General features: G+C 35.2%; 1 protein-coding gene across 2 annotated transcripts in view; it reads left to right on the top strand.

Moving 5' to 3' along the window:
• LOC136854604 (leucine-rich repeat-containing protein 45-like) overlaps positions 1–17,168 on the top strand; it is a 64,417-nt gene extending 47,249 nt beyond the window's left edge. The window contains exons 8-14 of one of the 2 annotated variants that reach the window (XM_067131108.1): positions 4,439–4,516; positions 5,678–5,789; positions 8,824–8,930; positions 9,206–9,355; positions 10,023–10,196; positions 14,613–14,749; positions 15,503–17,168. In XM_067131108.1, coding sequence (XP_066987209.1) covers positions 4,439–4,516; positions 5,678–5,789; positions 8,824–8,930; positions 9,206–9,355; positions 10,023–10,196; positions 14,613–14,749; positions 15,503–15,716 — 972 coding nt within the window. In that variant the 3' untranslated portion in view covers positions 15,717–17,168. The remainder of the gene's footprint in view (positions 1–4,438; positions 4,517–5,677; positions 5,790–8,823; positions 8,931–9,205; positions 9,356–10,022; positions 10,197–14,612; positions 14,750–15,502) is intronic. The other variant, XM_067131117.1, reaches the window with a different exon arrangement.
• Positions 17,169–17,568: the final 400 nt, after the last annotated feature.

The raw sequence follows: 17,568 nt of genomic DNA, 5'->3' as shown, positions 1-17,568 counted from the left end.
GAGGAATGATGTTGCAGCTACAAGGACCAAGTTTTTACGTGTTATGAAAAAGGTTCAAGAAAATGAAGATCAACCGATTATTTACCTTGACGAAACTTGGTTGAACCAAAATTATACCGTTGGAAAGTGCTGGACTACCAATGACAGAAAAAAATCAATAGGAGTTAACCCCCCTACTGGCAAAGGGGCCAGGTTGATCATTCTTCATGCTGGCAGTAAGGGGCTTCGTCCAAAATGCAGAATTGATTTTTAAGGCGGTAAATGATGGAGATTACCACAACAAATGAATCGCATCGTCTTTGAAAATTGGTTCAAATCCCAGCTACTCCCGAACATCCCTCCTTCATCAGTCATCATCATGGACAATGCCTCGCACCATTCTGTTGCTACTGACAAGCCACCGACGACAGCTGATAAAAAAATGCAATAAAAGAATGGCTAATCAAGAAAGGGGCAGATTTGACAGACGACATGCGGAAGTGTGAGTTGCTGCAATTGGTGAAGATTCATTCTGCACGAACAGAAAAAGAATATGTCATTGATAAGCTGCTCGTGAACATGGCCACAGGGTCGTCAGGCTTCCTCCGTACCACTGCCAATATAACCCCATAGAACTGATTTGGGGCAGGTCAAAAATTATGTCTCTCAGAGAAATAATTTTAAAATGGTGGATTTAAGACCGTTATTGCAAGAAGCCATTCAAAAGGTCACTAAGGAAAACTGGGCTAATGCTATAAAGCATGTGAAAAAACTTCAGATGGAAGATTCTGAAGGAGGTGATTATGTGGAGCACTTAATGGAGTCTTTTGTAATTGAATTACGCGCATCCGATGATGACGACGACGATTGAATGTCTACGGATTTTATTGATTGTAAAATATATAATTTTTAATATTCATTATATGCTTAAACTGCTTTTCTTTTTATATGTATTAAATAAAAAAACTTGATCTTATTATGTAAGTTATCATTACCCTTTTTCAATAAGGCAGAAAAATATACAGATGAAAAATGTATATTACAAAGATATGAAATAATTGCATTAAATGTAAGAATGAATACAATAAAAAGACAACAATTCTTTAAGACATTATGAATTTTAACATTGTTTTAAAATATGTGGTTGCTTCAATGCAATGTCGCACTTACATTTAAGGATGTAAACCATTTGTAATAAGAGGGAAAAATAAAAAAAAAAAGAAGTGAAAGTGTGGGTGGAAGAGGATTGGTCTCGCGCCATCCAGTAGAGAACTTAACGGCTTTACTATAAGCTGATGAGATTTTTACCTGTGTCTACAAGGGAAAAAGTCCTAAACTTTTAGATTCAAATACGAAGCATTCTGACCAGACCTCTTGTCACCCGCCACGACATTTTGGTTTACCTTTATTTACCTGCCGGAAGTGTAAGCAATCTTTGATTCTCACTATTTTTATGAAAGCCTAAACAGTGTTGAAATTTTCCAATACCTCAAGACCTTTTTCAGTGACTGGCATGCATCATGGAAGGAAGCACAGGATGTTCTCCTACCATATCTTCACCTTTTCAGTAAGGTGCTGAGTTTGAAGAGTCAGGGGTACAATGTACCTGGAGCACCCACCATTCTCAGTGGATGGGTTGTGGTTTTATTTCAGTGTAGGTACCAGTGTTCTCTGGTTTTTATTTTGATGCTGCGCCCAGGGCAAGGGCGGGCACCTATCATGCCTTGCTAGCCATCGGAGCACTTCCCTCACTGCAAAGTTCCCCTTAAGTAGGAGGCGACCCTTGGCTATACTGCCACCCACTACAAGTTAAGATGAGCACCAACCAGAGGCAGTATCCACCTGCAGTAGCTCTCTTAACTGAAAGGAAACGACAAACATTTTATTCATTGCTAGCAACTTTTCTATTTCAAATTCATTACATGACTTAATATTTTGGAGTACAGTAATACCCCGAACTTGCGAGATTCGAATTACGTGAATTCACAGACACGCAAACTTTTCATTGGAACCTAACTAATTTTCATACACAAGTTTTTCACAGACACGCGAACATTTGCGGATACTGAGAAACCCTGCAAAAGTGTTTATGTTTAATTTTTATGTAATTTTTAAGTTTTCAAGTCTTTATTTGTAAATTAAATAATATTAAATAATAAAAATAATAATTCTCTCTCTCTCTCTCTCTCTCTCTCTCTCTCTCTCTCTCTCTCTTTTACTGAGATGAGAGAATTTTTATGGTACATGGGTATGTTTATTTGTTTTGTATGATAAATAAGTTTTTTTATCTAATAATAAGTACTAATTTTCAAATATTATTAAGATTAATCAGATTAAATAATAATAAAAATAACAATAATTATAATATAACTGTAATTATAAAATTTGTATGATATGTGTTTTAAACAAACAAATAACTTTCCCTCATCTTTTGTAAGAAGCTGTCAGACATGTTGATTTAACATGAAAAGAAGGGGGGGTGTTGCTTATTAGTAGGTCAAAGGTCTCTCTCTCTCTCTCTCTCTCTCTCTCTCTCTCTCTCTCTCTCTCTCTCTCTCTCTCTCTCTGTATCCATAATAATTCATAAAGAATTTCACTCTCGTAAGTAAGGACAACTGTCATCTCTCTCTCGTTCGTAGTTAGCGCAACCTAACATATTACTGTTTCCCCGTATGTCTTTAACTGTACTGTAGATAATTTTAAATTGATTTAATTTTACATAGAGACACAGAGCATCTCAGAACAAAGAGAAAGAGACAGAATAAAGAAGTTTTTAAAAATGAGGTTGAGAAGACTCCTAAAAATAGATCGGTGGAATGGGGAGAGAGAGAGAGAGAGAAATAGTATACTAATCTTCACACTCTCCTATATTCTTACATCAACCATTTATTTTGTTTTTTAAGGATAATGTATTAAGGTAACTTTTAAATGAAATTACAGTAACTTTAATTTCATTTTTAGTTTAATACTGAATTTCCATCTTTTGATAACTTCTCTCTCTCTTATGTTATTCTCTGTCTCCATGATAATTCATAAATAATTTAACTTGATATTTCTCTCTCTCTAAGGACTCTCTCTCTCTCTCTCTCTCTCTCTCTCTCTCTCTCTCTCTCTCTCTGTAATAATTGATAAATGATTTCACTCTCTTAAGTAAGGACAACTTCTCTCTCTCCTCTCTCTCTCTCTCTCTCTCTCTCTCTCTCTCTCTCTCTCTCTCTCTCTCTCTCTCTCTCTTTCATAGTTAGCGCTCACACATTTTTACAACTTATTATTCCTCTGTACGTCTTTACCTGTACAGTAGATAGTTTAAATTGATCTAATTTTACCTGTCCCGTCTATGACGTGTAAAAGTGCCAGTGTGACAAATACTTTCTAAAACATATAGACATAATAACTAAGAGTTGTATTTGTCCAAACAAAAAATACTGTTTGTTCATGAAAGAGCATTTCAGAACAAAGAGAAAGAGACGTAGAATAAATAAGTTATTAAAAAGAGGTTGAAAAGACTTCTAAAGATAGATCAGTCGGAAGGGGAGAGAGACAGAAATTCTCTTCTAACTCTGTATGTTTATGTCAACCATTTATTTATTTTTTAAGGGTAATGTATTAAGCTAACTTTTAAATGAAATTACAGTAACTTTAATTTCATTTAAAAGTTAGCTTAATAATTTGGGAGCATGATTAGGGTCATATTTAGTGTTTAAACTTGAGAAATAAGCATTTATGAGCATTTTTAGAGACCGTGCCAAACTTACACGAAAGGGGTTCTGGAACTTAACCTCACGTAAGTTTGGGGTATGACTGTAGAATATGTCCATGATCCCACCTCCTATCAGTTTGGAATCAGTTGTGTAGTTACTGGGTAAGTCACATATAAAAATGACATTTTTATAATAAAATAAATTTGTATATATGTACTTACCCAGTAATTACATGATTGGAGCCTTCCCTCCTCCCCTCTGATGGAGATTTAGGCATAAAACAGAATGAGGTGGTTAGCTAAGTCATTCCTAGTGTTGCCTTTAGGGGGCGGTACTTTGCACCTGCACTGAGCAATTAATGTGCTACCCTCAAAATTTGAATCTAGGCTGCTGTACATGGAAAACAAATAGCTATGTAATTACTGGGTAAGTATATATAAAACTTTATTTTATTATAAAGATTTCATTTTGACAAATACTGTAGTATGGTTTTTCTTTGCTTGCCTGTTCTTGAATAGATTCAAGAATACTAGTGAAAGATCTCTATAATTAGATTTATTGTGCTTTAATAATTGAATGGTATTCAAGGTTTTATTACCTTCAGTATAGGACATATATTATCAAAAGATATTTAAACTAGGTCTTGAGAATAGCCACTATAACCATGGGTTCTTATGAAGATCTGAGTAGAGGGAAGACTGAAATGTGTTTACATCGATTAAATTTAATTGTTTATTAATATTTTTAAAAAATTCCAGTTGCTTGATCAATGCCGATCCGAGAGCAATCGGGAAATTCGCTCACTTCAAGCTACTGTCAGTAGGTTAGAAGCTCAGGTATGAATTGTTCTTACACCACTAATATGATTTATGTTATTAATTTCTGAGAGTTCAAACATAACTTGTTTCAAAATAAACCCATTAATTTTAATTAGATATTTTGTGCATGTGAAATTGTCCCAGATGCTTCAGCTCTTTGTGAAAGAAATCCAGACACTAGTAATCATCTGGTAGTACTGCATATGTGTAGATGGATCCCACAGTTACAAGCAGGTACCCTGTGGGGGGTATTTCCATCAGTGCTCCTCACATGGTGCTCTGTAGGCATTCTCTTTCTTCCATTTTTCTTTCCACCCTCTGCTGACAGTTGTTTTATAGTGCAACTACGAGGTTTTCATCCTGTTACACCTTTAAAACCTTTTTCCTCTCAGTTTGCCTTTCACTGCTGGATGACCTAAATTTTGTGTTCTATTCCTACAAGCAGTTATAAGTCCCCAGATGTTATGCTATTGTGATGTTATTGTGCTCATAGGTGATGAGGTGATTAGCATATTTTTCTTATTTTTGAACATTGGGATGGTTACAACTACATTAGTTTGCTTTCTTGGTACAGTAGTTTTCTAAGATATTTATATAAATATTCTAATTCCTCTGAGGCTAATCCCCAGGTGCTTTCATGCAGATCAGAAGTCTCAGTAACAAAGTTTTGGGTTTTTAGTACCTCAGTCTTTACCACCTTGAATGAGACTCTGGCTAATTATTGATAGCAGATTTGTTGTGAAACAAATGTCATTTTTGTATAGCAAAATTTATTGTTCGGTTAGGAACCTATTACTCCTAATGCAAGCCCCACCACCCAAGCACCTCTGTAATTTCTTGCAACTCATGAATCAGACACACAAATAATGACTTTTGTAATTTCTTGCAACTCATGAATCAGACACACAAATAATGACTTTTGTAGTTTGCCTGAGACCCTGGGATCTGACTAAATGTGCACTGAGCAACTGGCTGAAGGTAGACTTATATCTTTCCTTTAAGAGGGATTGAAGCAGCTGAGACAATTTTACACGCATTATGTGGGTTAATTTTGATTAATGGATTTGCAAAAAATAGTGTTTGCTTATTTGTAAATGCTGGATGTGATAAATGACTGTCTCACTCACAGTAGATTTTATAATTGTTTTTATAAATGATCTTTGTCGTGTTTATTCATAGATTGGTGATCTAGAGTTTCGATGCAGCAGTCAGAAGAAACATATTATTGATCTCAAGGAAACAATTTGCTCCCTACAGTCTGAGGTTAAAGGTGCTAGAATTGAATGTGATGGTAAGTGTTTGTTTTGTTTTCATTGCTTCATGTGTGTCTGCAACATAAAATGTAATGAATTTCCAGTATTTTAAGTCAGTAAATTTGGGATACCATGTTTTTTATAATAATTCTCTGTTTTTACATTAAATAATGGGATCATTGTTAAGTTTTGTAAGATTGGTTAAGGTAATTGTAAACTGATGTTCACCTAATGGTTCTTCATTTTTTGACTTTTCATTATATTTTGTAGGTTTTAGTTTATTTGTGTTGTATTTTCAGGTTTTATAGGTGCGAGCGTCATTAAATTTTGAGGATTAATTATATATGGGCATCTAATATGCTATAATGGTACCACTGTATTACAAGTGTATGTTTGTAATAGCTTCAGTTTTGGGGACTTCTTTCTACTGCTCTGATGAACTTTTCGTGCGAGGACTATATGTGGTTTTTTAGCACAACAGCGCACTCTTATTTCTGACAGACAGTAATTTGTTCATCATTTACCAGGTATTTTTATCTCAGTGTTCATAGGTACAAACCTCTTATTTCATACATACCACAATCTCTAGTAAAGTGTATCACATGAGAGACAAGTTTTTGATAAAATGAAAGTAAGCTCACTATCAGGGATATTCAATTAACAAAATTTTCAAGTAAGTTGGATGAGGGTTAGACATAACCACTGTAAAATACATTTATTACAATAAATTTTCATATAAATTTTTAAATACCCTTCACTACTTATCATAATTACACAAGGGAAATACAATTTAAATCAATGACATTAATACCCTAGGCCAAAACCTTCAATCTGCAATTCAAAAAAACATCACCTAAAATCTTAAAAAAAAAAAAAACTTAACAGCATGTCGTATCATTAACTAGTAGACTAGTGGTGTATCCTTTTCAGTAAAATACTTCCTACTTCAGGCACCTATGGCTAATTACAGCTTGCAATGGCGCTACTGCAGCACACAAGCCACTATGCTGGGCATCACACATTGGGCTAGCTGCCAGAAAGGAAACATCACTTACAATTTGCAGTGACATTTAAATTGAACAAGAAACATTACACTTTCATTTTGATTGTCATAATTTGTAACTAAAATACCACCAATTTCGAGATTACCAGATTACCACTTTAATGTTAATAAAACTTTTACTTACTGCATAAAGTAGGCCAGGTGAGTTGGTAAACCAGCATACACAATTCCCAAATCACAATTCTCCCAATACAGTTCCCATAACACGGATCTCCTAGTCCACCAACAGGAGAAGCAACTAACTACTGAGCCCCTAATGAACATCTATTGCCTAGAGTATAAGTATTTCCCTTACACTCATGTCATTGTTGCAAGGTTGTATCTGTAATACTGGAGAAGCCTACTTACTCACTCTCACAAAATGCTACTTTGTATTTCATGCTTTTGGTTCAATGTTCAGTTCCTGGTATTGTCTTCCTTACCCCTGGATTTATTGTAGTGGTTAGTATGTACAGTGTAGCGTGGGAAAGTTGTTTATAAATTCATAGTTACATTTGGTGTAAAATTGTACCCCTGTGGTCTTCTAATTGTGGTTAGGATATATGAAGATGATAAACACACTGCCAGTGTTTTTTTTTTTATTATTTATAATAAAGGAATCCCACTAAAAACTTGAAATGGTTTAGAGAGCAAATAAAAAAAGGAAATGTTATATGCAAAACTGTAATAAGTGTTTTGAAGTAAACAGTTCAGAGACTGTTATTACTGAAAATTCAGGTCAAATTGTAAAATATTTGAAAAAATATAAGCATGTATATTCTTGTGAATTACAAACTTTATAAAGAAAATATGATATTAAATGCAGTTATGAAATATAAAAGTTACAAAGATACAATTCGTGCATGCATTTTAAGTTAGATTTGTAAGGTTATCCAAACTAAAGTTACTTTGCTAAATATTACATGAACAAGAATTTTCAATTATGGTGGCCTATAATATTTTTATTTTTAGTATCCATTGTATTGGTGACAACATTGGTTCCATTGAGATTAATGGCATAGTTTTCTGTTTGCATATGTTGAAAGATTGCACTCTTTATGTTTTCTCTGCATATGTTGAAAGATTGCACTCTTTATGTTTCCTCTTCTGACAGAAACTGTTTGTTGATCTTTCCTGTCTTCAGTGTGTCTTATACAGGATTGTTGCAGTTCTTACGTGGTATACTTTTAAGGCAATGACTTAGGCACCTTGTTATGAATTGGCCTTCGTGACTGGTTTGAGGTAGAACCAAAAAGGTTTGTTTTCTTGTATAAAAGAATTGGTGTTATTACAGCTGTAAAATGTTTTTCTTGCTTTTAATAGACCCTTACTGATAAAATGATCTACATGTCTTAGTTTCGAAAAATAATCCTTTATAGTATTTATTTCTTCATCGAAATTTTTCACGTCATGGACTTTATATACCCACAAAAATATGTTTGAAAAGGCTTTTAGTTTTACATTAGTGGCGTGATTTGAAAATGCATGAATATAAGAGTTTGACTGCATTGGTTTTCTGTAAACTTTAAATATGGGAATGAATGAACCGCTAGGACATCTCATATAAACTCCAAAGTTTATAGACCCCACTCTTCCTCCTCTGTTTAATAATGATATGTTGTCGGTGCTTTAGACAGCTCTTCATTGGGTAAAATGGTAGAGCTCCGGACTGTCACTCGATGGGCTGGAGTTCAATTCCTCCGGCCGGCTGATGAAGAGTTAGAGGAATTTATTTCTGGTGATAGAATTTCATTTCTCGCTATAATGTGGTTCGGACTCCACAATAAGCTGTAGGTCCCGTTGCTAAGTAACATATTGGTTCTTAGCCACGTTAAATAAGTCTAATCCTTCGGGCCAGCCCTAGGAGAGCTGTTAATCAGCTCAGTGGTCTGGTAAAACTAAGGTAGACTTAGTGCTTTAGACCAAAAGTTAAGTCATAGGCTGCAAAGTGGTGTCTTCATGTAATTACTTTTATCTTTCCTATTTATGCCTGAGCTCAGTACAGTAAATTAAACCAAATTGTTTTTCAGAACTGGTTGCAATAGAAACTGCCAAGCACAAAGAGACTCTGAGAAATCTTGACCAGCAACATAATTCTGAACTACAGCGTATGAGAAATGACCATCAACAGGTGGAGGTGAGTCTTACAGTAGAAATAATAGTAATGCATTTGTGATGTTCCATTCCTGAGAATGTGTATGGTGGTGAATACCCTGGCTGCAACCCCTTTCATTCCTTTTACTGTACCTCCGTTCATATTGTCTTCTTCCATTTTACTTTCCACCCTCTCCTAACAATTGTTTCAACATTATTCTCAGTGCTGAATGACCTCATAAGTCCCAGGTCTTTGTCTTTGACCTAAATTTTAAATTCCAATAAGATGAGATCATGTTAATATTTATTTCCTTACAGGCTGAGTTACGAGACAGAATAAGTAATTTAGACGCAAGACGGAATGAGGCAGAAGGAGAAGTATCTGGTTTAAGGGTTCAGATTTCTACTGACCGTACTACAGCGCAAGCACAGCTGGGAGCTGTACGACAGCAATTGAAGGCTGAGCATGTAGGTTACTAAAACTTCTTTCTCAAATTTATGAATCTAGTATGGTATTGTGCTTGATTTATTTCTAAGGTTAATAGTTTTATTTTTAATATCTTTCCTTGAAGATTTCAAGCCTGTCACTGAGTATATTGTCCATCATATGCATCACCTCTGCCCCCAACACTGCATGATGCCAAGGGTCTTTCTGAAATTCTACCACTCATGTCCTTCATGTGCTTCTACTTCCATTAATCTCTACTCATCCCCACCCTTTTGTCTTTTAGCTCTTATCCAAGTACTATTCATGTTATATCCTCCCTGGAGTGGTGCAAGGGACATGTCCAGTAATCTACAATGTTCATCATAGTCTTATCTACATGTGGAATCTCCATAATTTCCCTCATGGTATAATTTTTCTCTGTGTCCTGCCATCTGACTTGTAATATTCTTCTTAAAGTTTATTCTCAAGTCAACAAAACCTTGTAGATATAGTTTCATTGTCATAGTATGATTTTTGTTCATACATTAGTACAGATTGTATAGTTAATATTCAGTCTTACATATGTATGCAGTTTAAGTTTATTTGATTTCCAAATCAAATTCAGCCTGACCAGCGATGTATTGGAACTGTAATCGGGGACAGTATGTATCCCAAAAATAATATAGTTTATTTAAATTAATTTGACAGGCATCTGTGATGCGTGGGATGGAAGAACGTCTTCATGCTATGGAAGAGAGCCGAAACGATGCAGAAGAACGCCTTAGAGTTCAGATAGCTTCGAACACTTCACTCACAGCTGCTAATGCAAAACTGAACTCTCAGATACATTCTCTTACCAACCAGCTAGCAGAGCTTCAAGCAGTAAGTTTGGGATTGCCCTAAACTATTTTCTTATATAAATAGGCTATTTTGTTTTTACAATACAAAAGTTTTTCATACAAACCGTTCAATTGTATATATGCCTTGTTTCTTAGTCAGTGAACCCTCAGGCTCACCAGTCGCTTGGTTGACAAAAAGAAGAATAAGCTATACTGTTCGTGAACATTGTTGGTTGTCAGGTAAGTATCTACTAACTGCCTCACATTTTCATGAAAATGGAGTGTGAGATAACGAGCCATAGTTTTGGGAGTAGGGCAGACATATGATTACTGGTTTTGTATGTAAAACCTTGTTTTGTGTTATTGAAGAATATTTTGTCTGACACAACCCTGGTAACTGCTATTTAGAAGGGATGACAAGTTGCTGAATTCCCCAGAGTGTTTGTGTATGCCTGAATTTTCTTAATGCAGAACTTGGGGACTGTTTGAGTTGAAACCTAACTTCCAATGTTAGTTTAATATTAAGCCAGCCTTGTGCTGGCACTGGCTCACGCTCTAGGGGAGCCCATAATGGTAACCTTTAATAATTTTAGGCTGATAAGGTGTAAGTACCCAGGGCACTTATGTTAAGTAAAGAGAGACTTTTGCATATAGCAAGTCTTCAGATTAGGAAGTTTAGCACATTTGCCATCAACTTAAGATGGAAGAAGTCAGTAACCCTAGAAGTCTACTTGTCTTGATAGTGCCAAGGATGAGGTTAGTGAATTAGGAGCAAAAGCTTTTGGTGGCAGGAAATGAGCAAAGGAAAAGCCACATCTTGGAAAATTATGAATGTTGTGGGAAAAATGTATGGGCATACTCAGTGCTGTCACTAACTGGAACAGATGTTGTTACAAGAGATGCTCAGCACTGAAAACTATACTGCACATGGAGTAAGAGATTTTTGATGAATTATATGTTTAAGTGCACATGACCGAGAGATGGAGGTAGAAGACCACGTTGTGGTAAAAGGGCAGATCTTAGGAGAGATAGAACATTTCTCTTTTCTCGGGGGCACACCAGACTGTGAAGAATGTATTGTGGGGGCAGTGCGAAAAAGAGCAACAGCAGCCTGGATTAAGTGAACAGATAGTGCCTGACTATTGGTTGATAAAAATATGCCATTAGTAGGTAGAGCAAATAAGAAATTTTAACTGACTTGGACAGTTTGTGATTGTTGATGAAGTATAGGTAAATGGCCATTAATACATCAGGCTGTTTGAAACTATTTAGAACAATTCAGTCATACGAACGATAATTATCATGTTGTTAGGGGTTGTTTGTGATTGGCGATGAAACAAACAAAACAATGGTTTCCCTTTTAGGCGACTTGTGTAGGAAAAATATGATATAGAATCAGCTTTGTTATTTCGTTTATTTTGAATTTCTAAGGATACAGTAAGTAAAACAGCATTTGTAATAACATAATCTTTACATAACCAATATTTCATAAGATACCTGTTGTTGCAAAAGCTGGCCAATACACAGATGGCTTTGTAATTTAGCAGTCGTCTTATACTACAGGTATGAGATAAATTCATGAAAATTTGCCATAATTTTTGACCTCGTCTTATCTAAAGGTCATCTTATACATGGAAATATACAGTACTTACGTTGTGTGCGCAAGGCAGAAGTGTGGCCAGTGACAAAACATGGATGAGGTTTTGAAAAAGCGTGCAAGAATGCTGTGAATCATCGCCAGGGTCTGTTGAGAAAGTGGTGGAGAGATGTGGTGTACAGCAGCTGGAAAATAGACTCAAGATATCAGAGATAGAGGTGGTTTGGACATGTGATGAGAAGGAATGAGGTACAGCTAGTCAGGAAAGCAGTAGATTTAGAAGTAGCAGGACAGTGACTTGTAGAAAGACGAGGATGTAAAGGTAGAGGGCATAGACAAAGACTTTGACTAATTGGAAATTCAAGTGGAAAGGGCATAAATAAAAAAGTAGTTATATCGCATCATATAGAGTATTTTGCGTTTTCCACTCCTATTTTGTGCACTTTCCATCTGAATTCCATTCTCGTTCTTTTTCCATACATCTCTGGCCCTTCTTACTGGTTTTCTTCCTTCCACTGCCTTATCTACTATTTTTTCTGATTAACTGGTATTCATGCATTGTCCCATGTCAGATTCATGTCAGCTCATGAGATATCTGCCTGTTTTTTAGTGTTTGGCCTGTACACCTTCTCCCAACTTTCACATTTGTAAAATGACCTTCTCACTTTAATCTCCATTTTCTTTGCCCATACGTGTGACTAGGCATTATCATTTCATCTTGCAGCTAGTAGTGGGATATTTTCATTAACAAGTCATTCAGAAATCTCTTGCAACTTCATTTATGCTGTTGTAATTTTTTCATACTACCTTCTCGGTACTAACATCATGTTGCAGTATGTCCCAAGATAGTGGAAATATTTTACCTTTTCTAGGATTGGCCCCCTCCTACATTTTGATACCTAAATCTTTTACTCCATGTATGTGTTGCAGTAAGTAGCATCTCTTAGATCACCATCTGTTAAATTCAGTATACAATATTGAGTTCATAGCCACAAGGCTATTTTATTGAATACTTTTATCATAGTGGTGAACTATATTTACTGTATCTGCCAAAGGGGTATACCACTAAAAATACCTGTCAGAAGTCTTTCCCTTATTGCTTATTTCCTTAATTTCGCAAAGACTGTATTGCATATTGGTTTCAGCATGTCTAAATTATTTCTCTAGCAATGGTAACCATTTATATAATATACCGTCTATGCTTCATTCACTTAACCCCTTCGCCACCGGGACGTACACATGTACGTCTTTTACGGTGCAGTAATAAAAGACCGCGACGTACGCCTATACGTCTTTCATCCCTCCTCGAAAAGCAAAGCTGTTTTCTTCAGCTTGGATGGGTTTCAGGCGTAGTATTGTGTACGAGAGAGGTGCAGAAGCTCCACCCACTATTCATTCTAGCCAATGAGTGTCCGATGGTCGTCGTGACGTCATATTCATATGGGATATTATAAGGGGTATCGTCCAGCAGCACATGCCAGTGCGCCTCAAGCTGTTATGTATGAAACATTGTTACGATCTTCTGAGTAAACCATTTGGATTCGAATGCTAAACTTTTTTCCCTTTTGATTGCAGTTATTTTACAGTTTTTTTATTTTATTTTTTAGTATCATGATGTCGGATTATAGTATTTCAGATTCTGGGGCTGAATACCTGCCAGATCTGTCAGATGATTATAGTGATAGTGGTGATAGTTGCTTAGAGGATGACAGCGACACCGAGTATTTAGAAGACATTGAACCCATTGTCGATGAAGGCTGGCGGTTCATAACAGATCCATTTTGTGACGTGCGCCCAGACCCACCCCCCGATTTCACGAAGGGTGACAATGGGATCTATGTTTGCACACCAGACTTCACCTGCCCACGAGATGCATTTTGTTTCTTTTTTTGTTATGATGTTATTGACAGACTGTGTGAATGGAAGAATGCTCGGGCAGAGGAGTATTTTCGGTCAACAGGAAAGTGGAAGGTAAATGGACTTCTGTGGAGGGCTGTCACTCGTGATGAGATGTATGTTTTTCAGAGCTTGCTGATGATAATGGGTGTGAATAAAATGCCCTGTATGTATATGTATTGGTCAAGGATCTTTTGTAAAGAAGTGATGTCTCGAGCAAGATTTCTTTGCTTGCTGCAATTCCTGTTGAATTTTTTTTATTATTATTATTATTATTATTATTATTATTATTATTTTTATTATTACTATTATTATTATTATTATTATTATTATTATTATTATTATTATTATTATTATTATTATTATTACCAATGCCATAAACATTCATTGATGTATATGCAGTTTCGTATGAACCTAGACTAACTGTTTCCGTAAGAAAACTAGTATATACTGCTATTACTACTAGTACTATTTTACTAATACTTTACTACTTTATTTCTACTACTTTACTACTATTTCTACCCCCTTTATAGCTGTTTCTATTTCTGCAATTACTTTTTCCACTAAATATTCCTCTTTTTCGATTTTATACATATATATATATATATATATATATATATATATATATATATATATATATATATATATATATATATATATATATATATATATATATATATATATATATATGTATATAAATAATGTGGTAAAAAATATTCATTGATATATACACAATGTTTTTCACATAAGAATATAAACGAAAAATATGAATAACAGAAAGTTTAGTGGGAGCAAATGATGACTGATATACTCGCGGTCGACGGGGTTCTCATGCGGTATGCAAGCATTATCGGCAGTGCAACAGGCCGGTGGCGAAGGGGTTAATGTATTTATTGTATCATTTATTTGTAAATCTAATCATCTTCTGACTGGGGGCCCTTTAGATAAAAAGTCATTTCTTTTCAGGCTATTGATGGTAAAGCCCTGGAAGTAAAGGCTGCTGAATCTCGTGTGAGGGAGGAGGTAAAAGAGCAATTTGAAGAGCTGAAACAAGAACGAGAACAAACAGCCCAACTTAACAGCACTGTGATTAAGCTTCAAAGGTAAGAGTTCTACTTTCTGTTGCACTTGTAACTGACAAACCTTTCAATGCTTACAAACCTTGAGTTTTGGGTGTTTTGGAGAAGTAGTACAATCTTGTTCTAAGTAATAGTATTGGGAACTTCTGAATTATTGTCCATGTAGTATCACACAAGGAGCTATTAATGTGTGTTTTTAGGATGCTTCATGTTTTTTCAGTATGCCTAATTTGTTTAAAATCATCATTATGTGCTAGTTTTTTGTAATGAATTACTTCGTGATCTTTCAATACCCCTGATTTGTTTAAAATCAACATTGTGTTCTAATTCTTCTTAGGGAATACTTCATTTTCTGTCAGTTCTCCTAATTTGTTTAAAATCAACATTATGTTCTAGTTTTTCGTAGTGAACATTTTGTGTTTTTCATCCTCCTAATTTGCTTAAAATCAACATTGTTCTCATTTTTCTTAGGGAATGCTTCATGTTCTTGTAGTGATCCTAATTTGTTTAAAATCAACATGATCAAATTTTTCTTAGTGAATATTTCATGTTCTTCCAGTACTTATAATTTCTTTAAAATTAACTTTATCTTCATTATAATTTGTTTAAAATTAACTTTGTTCGTTTTTCGTAGTGAATGCTTCGTGTTTTTTCATTGCTGTTAATTTGTTCAAAAGCAACGTTATTGTCTAAGTTTTACTTAGTGAAAAAATATGTATATATGAGACCAGATCTCTCATTGCATTTATTGTAATGATGCAATTTTTTTTATAACAGAACCATCTCTGAGAAACAGCTGGAGTATGATTCCAACATCCGTAAGCTAGAGGATAAACTAAGACTTGCAAAGCAAGAAGCAAAGCAGAGAGAAGAAGAGCTGTTGAAAATTCGAGAGGATGAGGAACGTAGAGTCGGAATGTTACATTCTGCATTTGTTTCCTATTTCAATACATCACCATCATCCCCAACTAAAACTAATCAGATGAAATAACTGTCATTTAGAGGGGAATACAGTATCTCTTGCATTCTGGAATTCTAATGTAGATTCCGCAATTAAAAATTAGTTAGGAAAGTATTTTTTTTGTAAATTTTTTTGTGGTCGAGCTACTGTTTGTGTACTTTTCATACTGACCTGGGGTAATAAATGCTGAAGTGGCCTTTGCAGATTCAGTTAATAATGTAAAATTCCAATTGCTCTGCAGTTAGATTTTCAGTGTCACAATATTATATTAATCAGAAGAAGACCTTTATTCTGATGGAATAGGCCTATAGGGGCCATTGACTTATAATTCAAGCTTTCAAAAAATATAGAGTTCATTTGAAAGGAATTACAGAAGACATTAGGTAACAGAGAAAGAAGAGAAATCCATATGTACAAGGTGAATCGCTTTAGGGTAGCATTGCATTACGTTTTTGCCTAAGCTTTTGAAGTTTCAATTACACAACATCCTCAGGGAGACTTCCACAGTCCCACGTTGTGAGGAATGAAAGACCTCAGGAACTGAGAAGTTCAACATAGTGGCACATTCACTGCATATTTGTGCTGTTGTTCAGTAAATCTGGTCACTCTAGGCAGGAAAAGAGGATCAGGGATCAATTGTGATAGTGAAAGTTCTCTGTTAAAACACAACTATGAAGCATTACATATTACATAGCAGAATTCCTGGTACAAGCAATAACCCCATTATAGGTGGAACAAGACTAGGGAGCAGTGCAGATGCCCAAGTCATGACTATGTCAGCTGTCACAATAATTATTGGGAGGTACAGAACTCAGTGTTCTGGTTTCAGTGTTTGTCACGATGATTTGTCAAAATAAATCACCAGGTCTCTGTAATGCACATGAACTACAAATGAAAATATTGGAAGGCCACCAAAGAATCCTTTCTCTAAAATGGAAAACAAGATTTGGCCTTATTTTTTCTTTGATTTTCATATAAAAAACACCAGACGTTCCAGTCTTGGTGAGACAGCTGCCCAACTAAACAATTGCAAATTCATCAATTCTTTATTTTCTAATTTTATAACTTAATTTTCCAGTAGAAAATATCCCCTGGTAAAGTTAGTTGCACAGCCACCTAAGCTTCATCACTTAGTCACATCATCTCTACAGCATGGTAGTACTTTTGTAAATTATGTTACCAGTGCATTGTTTGATCATATTTGCATCATGCATGAATCTGAGATACATCAGTCCGTTTTTAGAAGAAAAAGAAGACAATCAGGTGGCCCAGGTAGCTTAGCATATGTGTTTACAATCTCTTAGATCTCTGGCAGTTAACTGGCATTGTGTGTCTTTGATTGGTTAACTGTTCCAAGAGATTCTCATGCTTGGAACCATTTAGGATTACTGTCAATTATTTCCAGGTTTCATTTTTTACTCTTTCCCAAGTACTATATAATATTGCTTAATACAGTAATACATGTTTTGAAGTTTACCAAAACTTATGTTTCAGTAGAGCCTAAGAACTATATTATTACAGTATTTTAATTTGTTATCCTTTTACAATGCTCACAGAATTTTTGCACAAGACATTCTCTTGTATTTTGCCATATAAGGTTTATCATCTCTATTTTTTGCTGTTAGGTGTATGGTGGCTTGTTAGATAAACACTTTTTTTTTTTTATAGAGGTCAGACTGCAGAGGCCAAGCATGATACAGCATTTGCCAATATCAACCAATTGTTGAGATGATGCAGAAGGCATATACCATTTTCCTGTATGTGTCTAAATGTTATGCTTTTGAAAAATGTGGTCTGTTAAGAGGGTATTTTTTGAATAAAGGTAGGTGGCCTCAAATACAGTACCACGTTTTTGTAGTGTTCAATGCATATCTCTGATAAC

Source organism: Macrobrachium rosenbergii, chromosome 3 (genome assembly GCF_040412425.1).
Source record: "Macrobrachium rosenbergii isolate ZJJX-2024 chromosome 3, ASM4041242v1, whole genome shotgun sequence".
NCBI lineage: Eukaryota > Metazoa > Arthropoda > Malacostraca > Decapoda > Palaemonidae > Macrobrachium > Macrobrachium rosenbergii.
The sequence above is the reverse complement of the archived record's forward strand: the minus strand, read 5'-3'. Positions and strand labels throughout refer to the sequence as shown.